The sequence below is a fragment of the Dendropsophus ebraccatus genome, chromosome 5 (genome assembly GCF_027789765.1).
Source record: "Dendropsophus ebraccatus isolate aDenEbr1 chromosome 5, aDenEbr1.pat, whole genome shotgun sequence".
Taxonomy (NCBI): Eukaryota; Metazoa; Chordata; class Amphibia; order Anura; family Hylidae; genus Dendropsophus; species Dendropsophus ebraccatus.
Window position 1 is genome coordinate 39,439,116 of NC_091458.1, and position 16,820 is coordinate 39,455,935.

General features: G+C 44.4%; 1 protein-coding gene across 5 annotated transcripts in view; it reads right to left on the minus strand.

Annotated features, from left to right (window-relative positions):
- Positions 1-491: 491 nt before the first annotated feature.
- The window catches only part of LOC138792455 (NEDD4-binding protein 2-like 2), a 33,346-nt gene continuing 17,017 nt past the window's right edge, over positions 492-16,820 (minus strand). For 4 of the 5 annotated variants that reach the window (XM_069969907.1, XM_069969905.1, XM_069969904.1 and 1 more), the window contains 4 exons: positions 15,356-15,499; positions 6,452-7,608; positions 2,283-2,368; positions 492-688 (listed from right to left, as the gene is read on the minus strand). In XM_069969907.1, the coding sequence (XP_069826008.1) occupies positions 659-688; positions 2,283-2,368; positions 6,452-7,608; positions 15,356-15,499 (1,417 nt within the window). In that variant the 3' untranslated portion in view covers positions 492-658. Of the gene's footprint in view, positions 689-2,282; positions 2,369-6,451; positions 7,609-14,861; positions 15,500-16,820 lie in introns of those variants that run through there. The other variant, XM_069969908.1, reaches the window with a different exon arrangement.

The window sequence follows — 16,820 nt, forward strand, 5'->3', positions numbered from 1 at the left end:
TGGTGGTACCGTGACCACCATTACTTTTTACAGTAATGGCGGTCGGTGCCGTCCTCGGACAGCACCGACCGCCATTTTTTTCCGGGTCATCGGGCCACCGATGGCCCGGAAAGGTTCCGATCGCCGCTATGGGCTTATCAGCCAATAGCGGCGATCGTCGGCATGGGGGGGGTTAACAACCCTCCATGCCGACAGGGAGAGATGGCCTGCTATGTATTATAGCAGGCTATCTCCCCCGATCGGGACCCGGCCGGCCGCGGCGCCCGTTTAAAGGGATGACGTACCGGTACGTCATGGGTCCTTAAGTGACAGTGATCCATGACGTGCCGGTACGTCATGGGTCCTTAAGAGGTTAATGCATGTTAAAAAAAATTGAGTTCACACCCACAGCACGTCCAATCTGGTGCTATGTAAACCCATTCATCTCTACGGCCCCCATACAAACATCCATTGCTACTGTTACTGATCTTTGTTGGAGCCCTGATCCCCCCCCCCCCCCCCGCAGCTACGGAGAGGGATGCCCGTGTGTGCATGAGGCCTTACTATTGCAAAGTCTTTAACCAATAATTGTCCAGAGTAGTGAAGACGGCTCTTGTAATGTATTTTCAGTACAGACCACCAATTCATATCACATATTGTTTCATAGACTTTATTGTCCTCATTTTGCTGGATGAAACTTGTACTTTACCTGTAAAAAAATAAATAAATAGAAATAACAGCAAAAAGAATAGAGGCCATACGTCGTCCATTATGTTCTCTCATCATGTACCAAACTGTACCATAAGCATCAACCCCCATCTCATACTCCTCAATTCCTTCTCTGCGGTGAGACGTGACAGCCGTTGAGCACAGTGTTTGGCTGGTTTCCGTAGCTCCTATAGGGTATGAATGGGGTGGTGGTGCACATGTGACTGCATTATGAAACATGCACTTAGGGCTCTTTCACGTCTCCATTGGTATATCGGCTGTCCTGCATAGTCATGGGTGCAGCGCAATGAGGGAAAAGAAAAAAAAAAAGACAGCTGTATCTGCCAAACACCAATGGTGAGCAACTGACCCTGTTGATTTTAATGGGATCTTTCAGATTCATGTTATGGTGTATGACATGTTGAGAATTACACAGCATGTAGCACTAAAATACATTTAAAAAAAAATGCAATCTGCAATGGAGACACCTATCAGAGACAGATGCAAATAAGGTCTTAGCCTTGAAGGGGTACTCCGGTGGGGGGGCTTTTTATTTTTTTTTAGATCTGGTCGGGGAGGAGGTCCCACCTCAGTCACTGACTGGCTGAACGGACTTGGAACGTCACGTCTCAAGCCCGCGTCAGAGAGCAGTAAGCGGCCAGACAGCGGGGACCGGAAGGCCGCGATATGGGACCCGCCGCTGGAACCGGGGAGGTAAGTGGACGTTGTTGCCCTTAGTCACCTCCTCCCCAGCCAGATCGAAAAAAAAGCCCCCCCCTGCCGGAGTACCCCTTTGTATTAGGTAGTTATATGTATTGGAGTGATAGTTTTACTTAAAGGGGTTGGACACTTTATAGTAAAATTGCTCAGTGTACAGTATTAGTAAATGTACTCACTGTATATACTGACAGCAGCTCCCTGTGTACCTCATAGAGCTAATATCAGACTCCCCTCCCCCAGGCTGTGCTGTCCTGCTCTGTGGTGTTTTGGTCCATAAGATTGCTTACATGGAGAAGCATGTGACCAGGCCCCACCCCCCAGTGTCCACCACTGAGCCTGTATATGTCTATGGAGAACACAGTGGACAGGGCCTGGTCACATGCTCCTCCATGTCAGCCATTTTGTGGACTAAAACAAAACAGAGCAGGGCAGCCCAGCCCGGTGAAGGGGAGTCGGATACTAGCTCTATGAGGTACACAGGGGGCTGCTGTCAGTATATACAGTGAGCACACTTACTAATACTTTGTACTGACCTATTTTACTATAAAGTGGCCAACCCCTTTAAATACAATTTTCTTATACCGGATAACTCTCTTTTTTGTTTAAATGTGGTCCTTCAACACTAGTTTAAGGGGTTATTAAGGACTAGAAAAGCACAGTTACTTTCTTGTTAATACAGCGCCACCTCTGTCCTCAGGATGTCTATGGTATTCATTTCAACAGAAGACCAAACGCAAACTGAAGGTAGGAGTTGCACTGATAATGGAAGAAAGCGGCTATGCTTTTCCCAATCTTGGATAACTTAGATACCAGTGACTCTTATGGCAGGACTTTAATCCCTCCACATTGTGCAATAGGAAATAAGAAATCCATACCTCCAATGATGCCTTCCATTTCAGATATATTCTTTGGGCCAGGTCATTTCCCAGTGGTACAATAAAGTCCTTTGGTTTAAATGCATCTGTAATATATTAGTAATAATAATGACATTAATGATTAATGGTTTAGGGTCATTGATGACTGCTGAGCAAACAAAAGCAGCTGCACACTGCGGCCGCCAAGATAAAAGGCAAATACTGCATGACCTATATTATACTATGCTGCATGTTATCTGTGAGCTTCTACATGCACATGCTTTGCAGGGCTCAGAACCTTCATGTAACATTAACCTTCAGCCTTGATACCATTCGTTTCTCATTTTCTAAGGCTCCGTTCACACGGAGCAAAACTGGCAGAATTCCGTGGCGGAATCCCCCCGGCTTCCCTGTCATAATGACTGTCTATGGGAGGCTTGCGCACCTCCTCTCTACCCGCTGAAGAATGAACATGTTCATGAGTTCTTTTTTACTTTTTTGAATCAAAATATCGCCAGTTTGGCATGGCAAGTGGGTGTGGTTAGCAAAAAAGGGGCGTCATAATTATAGTTACTGCTGCTACATGTGCGATTAACCACGATATTGATTTAGGCCAGTATCCCCCAGCCTTAGGCTGATGTTAGAAATTCTAATTTCCTGTGAAGGTAGCCATAGACATTAACCCCTTAAGGACAGAGCCAATTTCGATTTTTGCGTTTTAGTTTTTTCCTCCTTGTGCTTAAAAGGCCATAGCACTTGCATTTTTCCACCTAGAAACCCACGAGCCCTTATTTTTTGCGTCACTAATTGTACTTTGCAATGACAGGCTGAATTTTTGCATAAAGTACACTGCGAAAGTGTGGTGAAATTGAAAAAAAAAGCATTTTGTTTATTTGGGGGAAATGTGTTTTTACGCCATTCGCCCTGGGGTAAAACTGACTTGTTATATATGTTCCTCAAGTCGTTACGATTAAAACGATATGTAACATGTATAACTTATATTGTATCTGATGGCCTGTAAAAAATTTAAACCATTGTCAACAAATATACGTCACTTAAAATCGCTCCATTCCCAGGCTTATAGCGCTTTTATCCTTTGGTCTATGGGGCTGTGTCAGGTGTCATTTTTTGCGCCATGATGTGTTCTTTCTATCGGTACCTTCATTGCGCATATATGACTTTTTGATCGCTTTTTATTACAATTTTTCTGGATTTGATGCGACCAAAAATGCGCAATTTTGCACTTTGGAATATTTTTGCGCTGACGCCATTTACCGTGCGAGATCAGGAATGTGATTAATTAATAGTTCGGGCGATTACGCACGCGGCGATAGCAAACATGTTTGTTTATTTATTTATTTACTTTATTTATTTATTTATTCAGACTTTTATTAGGGGAGGGGGCTTTTTACTATTAACAACACTTTTTTTTTTTTACTTTAACCCCTTAGCGACCCATGACGTATCTGATACGTCATGGTGCCGCTCGGGGTGTTCAGAGCGGGGTCCCGCCGGGACCGCGCTCTGAACGGCGCTGATCCCGGCTGACACGTGCAGCCGGGCAGTGCCTCTATTAGCCGGCGCGGGTCCCGTTGCCGCGCCGGCTAATTAAGCCTCTAAGTGCAGCTGTCAAACCTGACAGCTGCACTTAGAGGCTTCAGACCTCACGTCCCTGGTGTCTAGTGGGACGGATCTCCCCCCCGCGGTGCGATCGCGGGGGGGAGATCCGTTCTTCTGCCCGTGCCGGGCCTCAGCGTCGGAATGACGCTGATCCCGGCTCGGCAATAGATTGCTATGGCCTGCAGCAGGCCATAGTAATCTATGACCGATCTAATCGATCTTTGCTGTGTATATACACAGCATTGATCTCTATGAGAGATCAGTGCTGTCTATATACAAGTCCCCCAGGGGGGCTTCTAGTTACAGTAAAAAAAAAAAAAAAAAGTAAAAAAGTGTTTTTATTAATAAAAAAATCCCCTCCCCTAATAAAAGTCCAAATCACCCCCCTTTTCCCATTTTATAAATATAAATTAATAAATAAATAAACATATTTAGTATCGCCGCGCGCGTAATCGCCCGAACTATTAATTAATCACATTCTTGATCTCGCACGGTAAACGGCGTCAGCACAAAAAATTCCAAAGTGCAAAATTGCGCATTTTTGGTCACATCAAATCCAGAAAAAATGTAATAAAAAACGATCAAAAAGTCGTATATGCGCAATCAAGGTACCGATAGAAAGAACACATCATGGCGCAAAAACTGACACCTCACACAGCCCCATAGACCAAAGGATAAAAGCGCTATAAGCCTGGGAATGGAGCGATTTTAAGGAACGTATATTTGTTAACAATGGTTTGAATTTTTTACAGGCCATCAGATACAATATAAGTTATACATGTTATATATCATAGTAATCGTAACGACTTGAGGAACATGCATAACAAGTCAGTTTTACCATAGGACGGACGGCGTAAATGCAAAACTCCCCGAAATCAAAACAAATTCGTTTTTTTTTCAATTTGACAGCGCAAATGATTTTTTTCCGGTTTCGCAGCATATGTTATGGAAAAATAATGCCTGTCATTGCAAAGTACAATTGGTTTAGCAAAAAATAAGCGCTCATATACATCTCTAGGTGAAAAAATGCAAGCGCTATGGACTTTTAAACTTAAAATGGAATAAGCAAAAGCGCAAAAACGAAAATAGGCTTTGACCTTAAGGGGTTAACACTTATACTAGAAGCCCCCCTGGGGTTAGGGTTATTCCCCCCTGGGGTTAGGGTTAATCCCCCTGGGGGACTTCTAGTATAAGTGCTTTGATCTCTCATAGAGATCTCTGCAGCATAGATATGCTGCAGAGATCCATGAGATAGGCACTCGTTTACTTCCGGCTGCTGCAGCCGGAAGTAAACGAGTGCCGAGCCGGGGACGGCGCCATCTTGGAGCGGTCCCCAGCCGGCTTCAGAAACGGAGATCGCTCCTCCGGGATAACATCCCGGGGGAGCGATCTCCGCCACTAGACACCAGGGAACAGCTGAATCCGGTAATCGGATGCAGCTGTCATGTTTGACAGCTGCATCTGATTACTGTATCAGCGGGCACGGCGATCGGACCGTGCCCGCTAATACCTACGGTCCCGGGCTACAAGCGGCACCCGGGACCGCCGCGCGGCCCCGCTCTGAACGTCCTTACCGGCATCAGGGCGTAAATATACGCCCGATGTCGTTAAGGGGTTATCCAGTGAAAATATTTTTCTTTCAAATCAACTGGTGTCAGAAAGTTATATAGATTTGTAATTTACTTTGATTAAAATATCTCAAGTCTTCCCATACTTATCAGCTGCTATATGTCCTGCAGGAAGTGTTTTATTTTCAGTGCTGTCTGCTGACATCTCTGGCCAAGACAGGAATTGTCCAGAGCTGGAGATGACAGTGACAGTGTCACTTTAAGTCTGTTTCTGACTTTGGCGTCAAATCCTTGGCAGATAATAATCTGTCAGATAATCTTTCTGTGTAAATGGACCCTTACATTGGGAAATTGGGAACACCTATAACAAAGAAGAATTCATTTGTGCAGGGATTTGGCACCAGCAGTGTACTCCGCGTTCTTTGTTCATATGGAGCGTAACAAAGTAATGTTTGACATTCTTTTGCATGGAGAGGGAAGTACAGAGGCTACAAATTAGGTCAATGAGGTCAATTTGTTTTGGCACCTGTGGTTCTGTTCAAGCTCTGATCTCACTTGAATTGAATTTTTTTTTAGAAAAACCATTACTTCCCCACAAAGCAAGGACAATTTTATAATTGCAATATGCACCTTAAGGCTGGGTTCACACTACGTATATTTCAGTCAGTATTTGGTCAATATTTTGCAACCTCAACCAGGAGTGGATTGAATACACAGAAAGGCTCTGTTCACATAATGTTGAAATTGAGGGGATGGCCGCCATTTAATGGCAAATATTTGCTGTTATTTTAAAACAACAACTGTTGTATTGAAATAATGGCAGTTTTTTACCGTTATATGGCGGCCATCCACTCAATTTGACCATTGTGTGAACAGAGCCTGTGTTTTCAATCCACTCCTGGTTGAGGTTGCAAAATATTGACCAAATACTGACTGAAATATACTGTGTGTGAACCCAGCCTAATAGTGTAGAAACTTCTTAAAAAAAAAAAAATAAATTACCTTTCATGAAAGGTTTACCGAGTTCTACACCAGGGCATCCAAATAGTTCCACAATCTGTCTGGCAAATTCCTCTGGTAAACAGAGTTGGGCACAAGATTTTGCTCCCTGAAGGAAAGGTCTTGTTATTACTTCATTCTCAGGACCACCTGAGCACTTGGAGGTCATTGGGCAGAGGCCATCTTCATAACTTACACTTTCACATATAGCCCTACAACTTCTCTCTCTTCTGGTCAGCTCATCTTCCAATGGGTTCTCCATTGCATTGGTTTCTGCGGCATGATATATTTGGGTTGCTGATAAGACTCTCGGGTGCTGAAACGTTGGTGCCAGTTTGTAGAACTTTCTTGGGCGCCTAAGACATCCTGGGGTTATCGGTTTGGTTTCCATGTAAATATTGTCCGTGATCTGACCACACTTCTGTGGATGCATCTCTGTTGGTAGGTTAAGGCCTTTGACTTTTTCGCACTCCATGTACGTTCTCTTTGATTTTTCATCTTGGTTCTCACCCATCCTGAAAAGAAGTTCATTCTTTGGGAAGTGCACATTTTGAAGCTTAAAATTTTTAACGCCAAGTAGGTGCAAAGTCTGTCCTGCAAAAAAATGTATAAGGCTACAATACAAATCAAGGCCGGTGACGATGTCTTGCCCTCTATCATGGACTTGGTCTGTAACAAGAAGATCTTTGGAGCAGACTTGAAGCTGCCTGAAGGATGGTCGTATGTGGTTTGTTTCTTTGCTTACTATGCTACCTACCAGCAGGGAAAACAGAGAGGACGTAAGCAAACACTGTCTATGGGTAACAAGCAGCTTAGTCTCTGGTAATAAGCAAGTTAGGGGACTGTCCATAAGAGCCATCCTTCTAGACACCATTCCAAGTAACATAACAGTGCTAAGATTCGAGCAGCATGACAAAAATGCTGCTAGAGAATCAGATAGATGTCCTTTTCCGGAGTACAAAATCTTTACTTGCACTTTTCCCGTTTTCTCAGTGTCTATCATACACTTCTCCAAGTTAAAGCCATGCGTCAATTCTTCTACTGCCAAGTTCTCCAGCCCTTCATCCCCTTGGAGTGATAACTTGTGCTTTCTACTTGCCACTTTCCTTCCATTCTTCCGATACCCTTTTTTATGACATTTTTCTTTCAGACCCTGTGTCCTTTAAAAGAGAGAATTTTTTTTTTTATTCAGAAGATTTTTGGCAGAAATTTGTATTATAATTCAACTTCTACATCACTTGCAAGCTCATGTCATCTGCACCTTAAAAGGGGAAATCTAGAGCAAGAAAACATGTTTTCAAATCAAATGGTATCCGAAAGTTATACCGATTCATAAGTTATTTTAATTTCAAAATCTTAAGTCTTTCAATACTTATCAGCTGCTGTATTTCCTACAGGAAGTGGTGTATTCTTTCCAGTCTGACACAGTGCTCTCTGCTGCTGCCACCTGTCTTTGAAATGAATTGTCCAGAGCAGGAGAGGTTTTCTATGGGGATTTTCTATTGCTCTGGACAGTTCCTGACACAGACAGAGGTGGCAGCAGAGAGCACTGTGTCAGACTAGGAAGCATACACCACTTCCTGCAGGATATACGGCATCTGATAAGTACTGGAAGACTTCAGATTTTTAAACAAAAATAACTTACAAATAATAATGTGTAATTTTCTGATACCAGTCGATTAAAAAGCATATTTTTCAGAGTACCCCTTTAGGGAAGCTTGACACGCGGCGGATTTTACGCTGCGAACTTGCATCGAAACCCGCCATGGATCCCTTGTCATTCATTTTGAATATGAAGACATACTCGCAGCGGGATTAACATTAACAAACTAAGCGCCATTAACCTCCACGGCCCGGGAAGATACTGTACCGGGTCCCTGCTCCTGCTTGCTTCAGGGCCTCCCAGCGGTCAGCCAATCAGTGCTCTGCAGTGGGGCTGCTCACTGATCGGCTGACCGCTGGGAGGCCCTGAAGCAAGCAGGAGCGGGGACCCGGTACAGTATCTTCCCGGGCCGCGGGGGTTAATGGCGCTTAGTTTGACATACTCGCAGCCCATTGAAGTCAATGGGCAAGTATCTGCAGCGAATTCGCAGCGAGAAATCCGCTGCGGATACGTTGTGTGTGAAGCTACCCTTAAAGTGTAACTGTAATTCAAGATAAAAAATGATTATAGTGCAGCACTCTGCACAACAATCATTTTTCCGAATTATTTTCAATTCAGCTTGTAGATAGGTATATAGAGCGGACAATGTCCACGCTCCTGGCTGCTCATAACTTTGCATTATGAGACGGAGCGTCCTGCTCCTTCTTCATATCACCTGTAACCAGCACAAGACCAAGTGCTATAAAAACACATTACATTCTACAGCGCCAGGTCTTGCACCACCCATGGGCGCCGTGAAGACAGTCCAGTATGCTCCAACCCAGACATAGTTATGGGCAGCTGGGAGTGCAAACATTGGCTAAGGGTGCCAAACTCCTCACACTCACACAGAGGTCTCCACAGAGTTGCACCTTCTAACATCTCTCCACCCCCCCTTCCCGCCCAGTCATATTGATTTTTAAGCGTGCCCCGCATACACATCTTTTTAGGCAGGCCTATCTTTTCATACATTGATTCCAGTCCTTTGATAAATCAACATAATGCCACAGAATCTCATTCTATTATTCAAAGTATCCCCTACACTTCTTGCACCCTAATGTTCTTCATGCCTGTGCATAGTACACAGATGGTGACTGCCTTATGCAATTTTTTGTATAAAACATGGCTGGACCACTGTACAGAGCAAGCACTTCTACCTCATGTCCCCCTATTTTTTCTTTCTATCGTAGGCTCTTGTGAGCAGGACACAACAGTGTTAACATTTAGGCTGGGCTACACAGGTCATACAGCCAAAAGATCACCAATGCTGTATTGCAGGGATAGTGATCAATGGGGTCGCGGTGTGACCCCCAAAATACTGTGTTGTCACCCCATTAACCTACAAGTACAATCCCAGCAGTGCAACATGACAATGTCACAGCTTAAGTTGCTATGTAGCCCCAGCCTTATTTAGCTTTCCCCCCATTTAGGCACCACGCATCATGTTAGCCTGCTACAACTATACCTCCTCTCATCTGGATGGCTTTTTGTCTGTCTATTCTCTGCTTAAGGGTCTATCCACACGTACAGACTCGCAGCGTAAATCTTGCTGCAAGTCTGTCAGGTCCCTTTCACTACATACTCGCAGAGGCCGGAACGACCGCTGCGTGTATATAATTCTGCCGGCCCCTTAACCCCTTCTGCCGCCGCCCCACTGTGTCTGTATATACGTACCTGTCCTCGCTGCAGGGGGTCCTGGCTTCCTGCTCTCCCGCCTGGCCAATCAGTGGCTGCGGCTGGGCAACACACTGATTGGCCGGGCGGGAGAGCAGGACGCCGGGACCCCGTGCAGCGAGGACAGGTAATGTATATACAGACACATCGGGGCGGGAGCCGAAGGGGTTAAGGGGCCGGCAGAATTACATACACGCAGCGGTCGTTCAGACCGCTGCGAGTATGTAGTGAAAGGGACCTGCCAGGACCTGACAGACTCGCAGCGAGATTTACGCTGCGAGTCTGTGCGTACTATCAGCAGGTTAGACAAATCTAGCCCCCTACTGTGCAGGAGGAAAGATAAGAGACATACCTTTATCCTCTGTGCCTTCCCCGCGTTTACTACACGGTCCGGTAAGATCGTTTTGAGCACTGCCCCGCACCCACAACGCTGATCCGCCCCCGGCAAGCCTGCCCCTTCTAATGATAATCAGTGGAGCGGGCTGGCCGGCCGTAATGCCTCTATGGGGGAGGAGCAGTGCTCCTAACAGTCTTACCGTAAACGGCTAAGGCTGCATTCACACTTTCCGTGTTCCACACGGAACACGGACGTGGAATGCCTGTAACGGACTTCTCCCCCACCCGGGCAGCATCTGTGATAAGAGCGGGGGAACTGTACAGATATGTGCCGCGCTGTAATGAATCAGCCGTGTGGCTCTGTCATTACAGCGCGGCGCATATCTGTACAGTTCCCCCGCTTCCAGCATCTTATCACAGATGCTGCCCGGGTGGGGGGAGAAGTCCGATACAAGCATTCCACATCCGTGTTCTGTGCGGAACACGGAACGTGTGAATGCACCCTGAGTCCAAAGGATTGGCGCAGAGGATGAAAGTAAGAGACTTACCTTCATCCTTGGCACCTCCTGTGCAATAGGGAGCTATCTGCAGGTTAGATTTGCGTAAAGTTGTATAGTAAAAGTACCTGTACTCCATAATCAGATAATAAAATAAACATGCTGCAGAAGCATATAGCATTGCTTACCTGCCTCTCCAAAATTTCCTTTTTTTTTTCGGGGTCTTAGTTCTGTATTTTGTGGTTTCATTTCCTGGTTGAGCAGTTGATTAGTACCTGAATTCCCACAATGCATTGCTTTCCCTCAGCTCTTAGGGTATGTAAAACAGTAACCAAGTAAAACCAAGTAAAACAGGCGGAATTCCGCAGCTGAATTTCTGCCGCAGAATCCCGCCTGTCTCAGTGTCCCATAGCCCGTCTCCTCCACAGAATTCCGCCGCATTTGCTCAGTAAGAACATATCCTTAGTCTTCAGTCCTCCCACCCTGCCTACTCCCCTCCCCCAGGACTCCTGCCGGTTCCCTGCTCAAAGATGTTGCAGAACATCTCATTTCACTCCAGACTATTGCACAGTAAGGTTACACATCCATTTAGCACAAGGCAGCATGCTGTAATCACACCTCACTCTCTCTAAATGTCACTATAAAGAGAGAGAGAAAGCGAGAGAGATGACAGGGGGCGTGGCTAGAGCTCAGAGACAAGATTTAGCCAAACCTCCAGTGACATCAGAGAATGATGTGTTGTCTATGGGAAGAGGGAGGAGACAATACACGTTTTGTAGTTTTTCTATTTATTGTCAGTGATGAAGCATGCAAAACCACGCTGATGCCAGTACTACTAGTGATTACTCTGTATTAGACAGTTATATGTTCGGCCTGGGGTGATTATATTTATTTTCTTATACCGGATAACCCCTTTAAATGCTTGAATGAGATCTTAAAGGGGTTATCCAGGGCTAAAAAAGCACAGCTACTTTCTTGCTAAAACAGCATCACCTGTGTCCTCAGGTTGTATTTGGTATTACAATTCAGCTCCATTATTTGCAAGAACTACGCTTCAAACGTGCAACCAAACCAAGGAAAGGAAAAAAGCAGCCATGTTTTTCTAAGCCTGGATAACCCCTTTAAAGCCCCCCCATCCCCCCCATACAAATTAGACACATCAGCAAAAAAATGATTTCAGCTGGACCAGACAACCATCTATTGTGTATGGCGGCCCCTTGACTCTTTCTTGATAGATGTTGGGGGGAAGGGGGAGCAGTTGTCTGGCAGCACATACCCCCTCCCCCCACCCTATTTACACCACAAACGCTAGAACACATGTTCATGTATATGGGATTAGGAGAGACAGCGTCCACTTATCTTACATTCATCCTGCAGCTATCATAAGTGTATGTATACCTACTACTGCTTTTACTGACATAGACGAAGTGTTGCATAGTGGATCATGCTATTCAGTGCAGAAGGACCTGGTTTTGTGTATATATATATATATATATATATATATATATATATATATATATATATATATATATATATATATATATTATATATAAAATTTTATTTATTTTTTTCTTTCAGGAGAAATAAGCCACTCTGTGCCAGAACCTTTTGTTTCCAATGTATATATCAGAACAAAAAGGTTCAGATTGACATGAACTCAGCCTCTTTAGTTATGATGCTATCCCTTGCCATCAGACGGCTGCAGAGCTGCTATTGATTACTATAGAAGCAGCACAGGGAGGCTCAGTGTAGGTACAGAACACAAGCCATCCATCTGCTGCTGGAGCTCTTCAGCCCAGCAGTGAACAGGAGGACTCTGCTGCAATGTGAAAGCCTATTGTGGGCACCACTACTGTACGATTTAGTCATTCAAGACTGAGAACTTCCTTAATATACTGATGAAATGGTAATGTATATTACCCAGTAAGAATAATATTCTCATTATACCTGCCCCATATGTGTAATCCATCACATACTGGGCAAATGTAAATAAATCATAATCTGCGGCCCTCCAGCTGTGGCACAACTACACTTCCCATAATGCCTGGACAGCCAAAGCCTTAGCTTAGGGATGGGAAACCTTCGGCCCTCCAGCTGTTGCAAAACTACACTTCTCATCTGGACAGCCAAAGCCTTAGCTGGAGGGCTGCAGGCTCCCCACCCCAACTCACCATCCACAAACTAGGATCAAAAACTAAACACTAAGTGCACGGCGGGCAACTGACTATATACTTTACCCATCCACGTTGCAGGGCTCCTCCTGCGCTCCGCTTCTCCCCGTCCCACGCACTCTAGCTTCAGAGCGGCCTGTCAGCTGACAGGCCGCTCAGCCAATCTCAGGCCGCAGCAGTCCTGGCCTGGGATTAGCTGAGCGGCCTGTCAGCTGACAGGACCCAGGGAGAAGCGGACCGCAGGAGCAGCCCTGGAGCATGGATAGGTAAAGTATATTGTTTAAGCAAGGGCTGCAAGGACGTCCTTGCAGGCCTTGTTAAACGATTATCGGGCTGTGTAATAGGCCCAGTAAACGAGCACCGATCTAGCAGATCGGCGCTCGTTTACATTATCGGGCCCCCATCGGCCCGTGTAACACCACCCTAAGACAACGACAACACTGGTAGAAAGAAACTTACCCCACAAATTCATGAACAATTCTTGAATTAGAAAGTATAGCATCTCCAGAGGAATAGTAGTAGACACGTCATAAATCAATAGAATACACAATATGCCAAAATGTAAACGTTACCCATAATAGCAGGATATATGGACTGCCCAGGGGACTCTCCATACTCTCTATGGTCCATAATGGTTTATCCTGCCTGCTCTTACAAAATATTAGTGAACACTACAGATTATACATAGATTTACACTACCAAAGCAGAAAACGCAGGTGCTGCGCTAAAGTGGACTGGACATTTCATTCCACCAGTCTACTCCTGTATTTGTGGTACCTTCGCTTCAGACATGCTTTATTTCAATTGCCCTTAAAATCAATCATCAGACTACAGACGTTGTAACCCCCAGATAACTCGATCAAGTCTATTAGCATACAGCTGGGAATTGAAGTATGTTTTTGGGGTATACCTGGCAGGCAACCACGATATAGATATATGTTGGGAAATTTGTTAGGGGGTGTATTACGATGGATTAAAAACGTTATAACAATTGTTTTTAGGTGACTGATTCACTTAAATGAAGAGCTTTTTCATGGCTAACAGCCGTATGTTTTTTTTTGCTATGGAAACTGATTGTTTCCGTGGCAAAAAAACACGTTGACTCCGCACCGGAAATGCCCCTCCCATTGACTGGAAGCATTAGGGGATGGGCAGGGACCTATTACCATTTTTTTTTTTTTTTTTTTGGTTAAAGCTCTAATTGAAGAAAGCAGAAACGTCAGGGCTTCGCCCACCTGCCCCCATATGCACGGTTGCTGATTGTGCTCGTGTACAGGCCCAAAGGGGTATTCTAGATTCTATACAGATTGTATAGTAAATCTATAAAGACCATAAGTTGCAGAAAGAAACATGCAACTGAAACAACCAGGTCCCAAACAATTGAAACATTTGATGTCACTATGCCATGTCAAAAGTTATTTCAAATAATAGGAACATACCCCCACGGTCAGGACCAGTCAATCATATTATAAAGACAGTAACACAGGCTGTTTTATATTGTTTATGTAAGTATTTACTAGAGATGAGTAAACTTAAGTAAGGGTCCTTTCACATGAACAGATTTGTTGGCCGCGGACCACCACAAACGAGCGTACCTTTACACAGCACAACAAATCAAGCGGCCTGGAAGCTGACAGCACTGATATGTTTATATCCGTACTATCAGTTTCCAGTTTCACAAGCAGTGCATACTTACCATCCGTGCGGCTTGTTGTCCGGCATCCAGCTCTCCGGCTGCATCTGCAGGCCTCACCTACTCCAGCTGTCAATCACTCTGGAGGATGCAGAGGCCTGAAGATAAAGCAGCGGCTGGAGGATGGGAGAGCTGGATCGTAAGGAGCGCAGATGGTAAGTATGCACTGCTTCTGATCCGGAAAATGAAGAAACGGATATATACATATCTGTGCTGTCAGTTTACTGTCAGAGCAGTGCTGAGCACAGATGCCGAACTGTTGGGTTCGCAGAACATTGCCGTATCCGAACAGTTTCTCATCTCCGCTCAACACTGCTTAAGAGTAGAAAGGATTTACTTCCAATAGCCAGAATAAATTAATATTAAACATTTTTATATGAAGTCAATCACTAGATTATCAGCAGGGAACAGTGGGTTCTTTTTTTTTTTTTATTGTTATTATTTTTACTTTTTTACAATAGAAAAAGTTTACGGAGAAGTCATAAAAATATCGTGCCGTTTTCGTAAACACAAGAAATAAAATAGATATTGATAAAAATGAGTCGACGTGCGGAGACACGCGCAGTTAGAAAGAGAACTTACCCTGAGTCTTTTTAAAATACTTATATGCAGAATACACCATAAAGTCTTCAGAAATAAAAAGGGAAATGGCATTCAACATGGCCAGCAAACACTTCTGTGCCTCAATTTATAGTTATAAATTAAAAAAAATAAAATTATAAAAAAAAACAAAAAACTGGAGTTGGGGAAAGGATATACTTGCATATGCACACAGAAAGACTATTTCTGTAGCATTCCTCTCCTGAATCCCATAGCTAGAACAATAAAGATGGAAACCTTTATCTGCTATGGAAAGCTGAAGTGTTATGTGAACAGTCAACAGAGGCTCCCCACCTCTGGCGGGCCTCTGCAGGCGGGAGACTGGGGCGAACATGACGAGGTTCCACTGAGTTCATGACCACTGGGACAGTCATATTGTGCTCGTATCGTTCCAACATTTGGGCAATCTTTTCACGTGGGACTCTGTGTGTGTTCCTCCTGACAACAGAGAAATTAAATGTATTTACTTCAACACTAGCAGAATTGTGAACGCAGCTCTGGAGTAAAGTACAGGCCGTTACCATACTAATCATTGTACGTATGAAAGCGATCATCCTTCTAAGGGTACAAACACACACACCGTATATGCAGCAAATACGCAGCAGATTCAGTTAATTAGATCTAATCTGCTGCGTGTTTGCTGCGTATCGCAGCAGTAAATACGCTGCGTATACGGTGTGTGTGTTTGTACCCTAAGGCTGGGTTCACACTACGTATATTTCAGTCAGTATTGCAACCAAAACCAGGAGTGGATTAAAAACACAGAAAGGATCTGTTCACACAATGGTGAAATTGAGTGGCTGGCCGCCATATAACAGTAAATAATGGCCATTATTTCAATATAACAGCCGTTGTTCTAAAATAACAGCAAATATTTGCCATTAAATGGCGGCTATCCACTCAATTACAACATTATGTGAACAGATCCTTTCTGTGTTTTTAATCCACTCCTGGTTTTGGTTGCAATACTGACTGAAATATACTGACTGAAATATACGTAGTGTGAACGCAGCCTAAGGGTGCGTTCACACCTACAGGATCTGCAGCAGATTTGATGCTGTGTTCAGTTATTTAAATGAAATCTGCTGCAGAAAATCAGCTGCAGATCCTGTAGGTGTGAACACAACATTAAGGATTTTTCCAGGTTTGGAAAAAACATGGCTGCTTTCTTTCAGTAACAGAAACACTCTTGTCCTCATTTTGGGTGTGGGTTTTGCAGCTTAGTTTCATTGAAGTTAATGAAGCTTAATTGTAATATCGCACACAACCTGAGGAAAGAGGTGGCGCTGTTTTTGCAAGAAAGTAGCTTTACTTTTTGTAATCCTAGTTAACCCCTTTAAAGAGATATTGTCACCTCTCTATCTTACTGTGTGGTTCTATGCACCATCCACAAGCTTGGATGCTGCACATTCAATATACAGTGGTACCTTGGTTTAAGAGTAACTTGGATTAAGAGCATTTTGCAAGAAGAGCTTATAGTTTTTTAAAAGAGTAACTTGGTTTAAGAGCATTGCTTTGGTTTAAGAGCTCTCAGTACTGGGTGGGAGGGCGAGTGAGTGAGGGGCATGGTCTGCATAGCGGGGTCTACAGCACTGTCCAGGAAGTCTCCTTCACCTTCCAAATCATAGCAGATCCACTTCAGGCTGGGGCTTACATCAGGGGACAGGACTGTGGGGGTAATCTCTTCATAGCTGTAACCCCTCTCTCCTGCTATACTGTGCCCACATATGCCCTTCCTTCATGCTCCATGCAGTCTCTG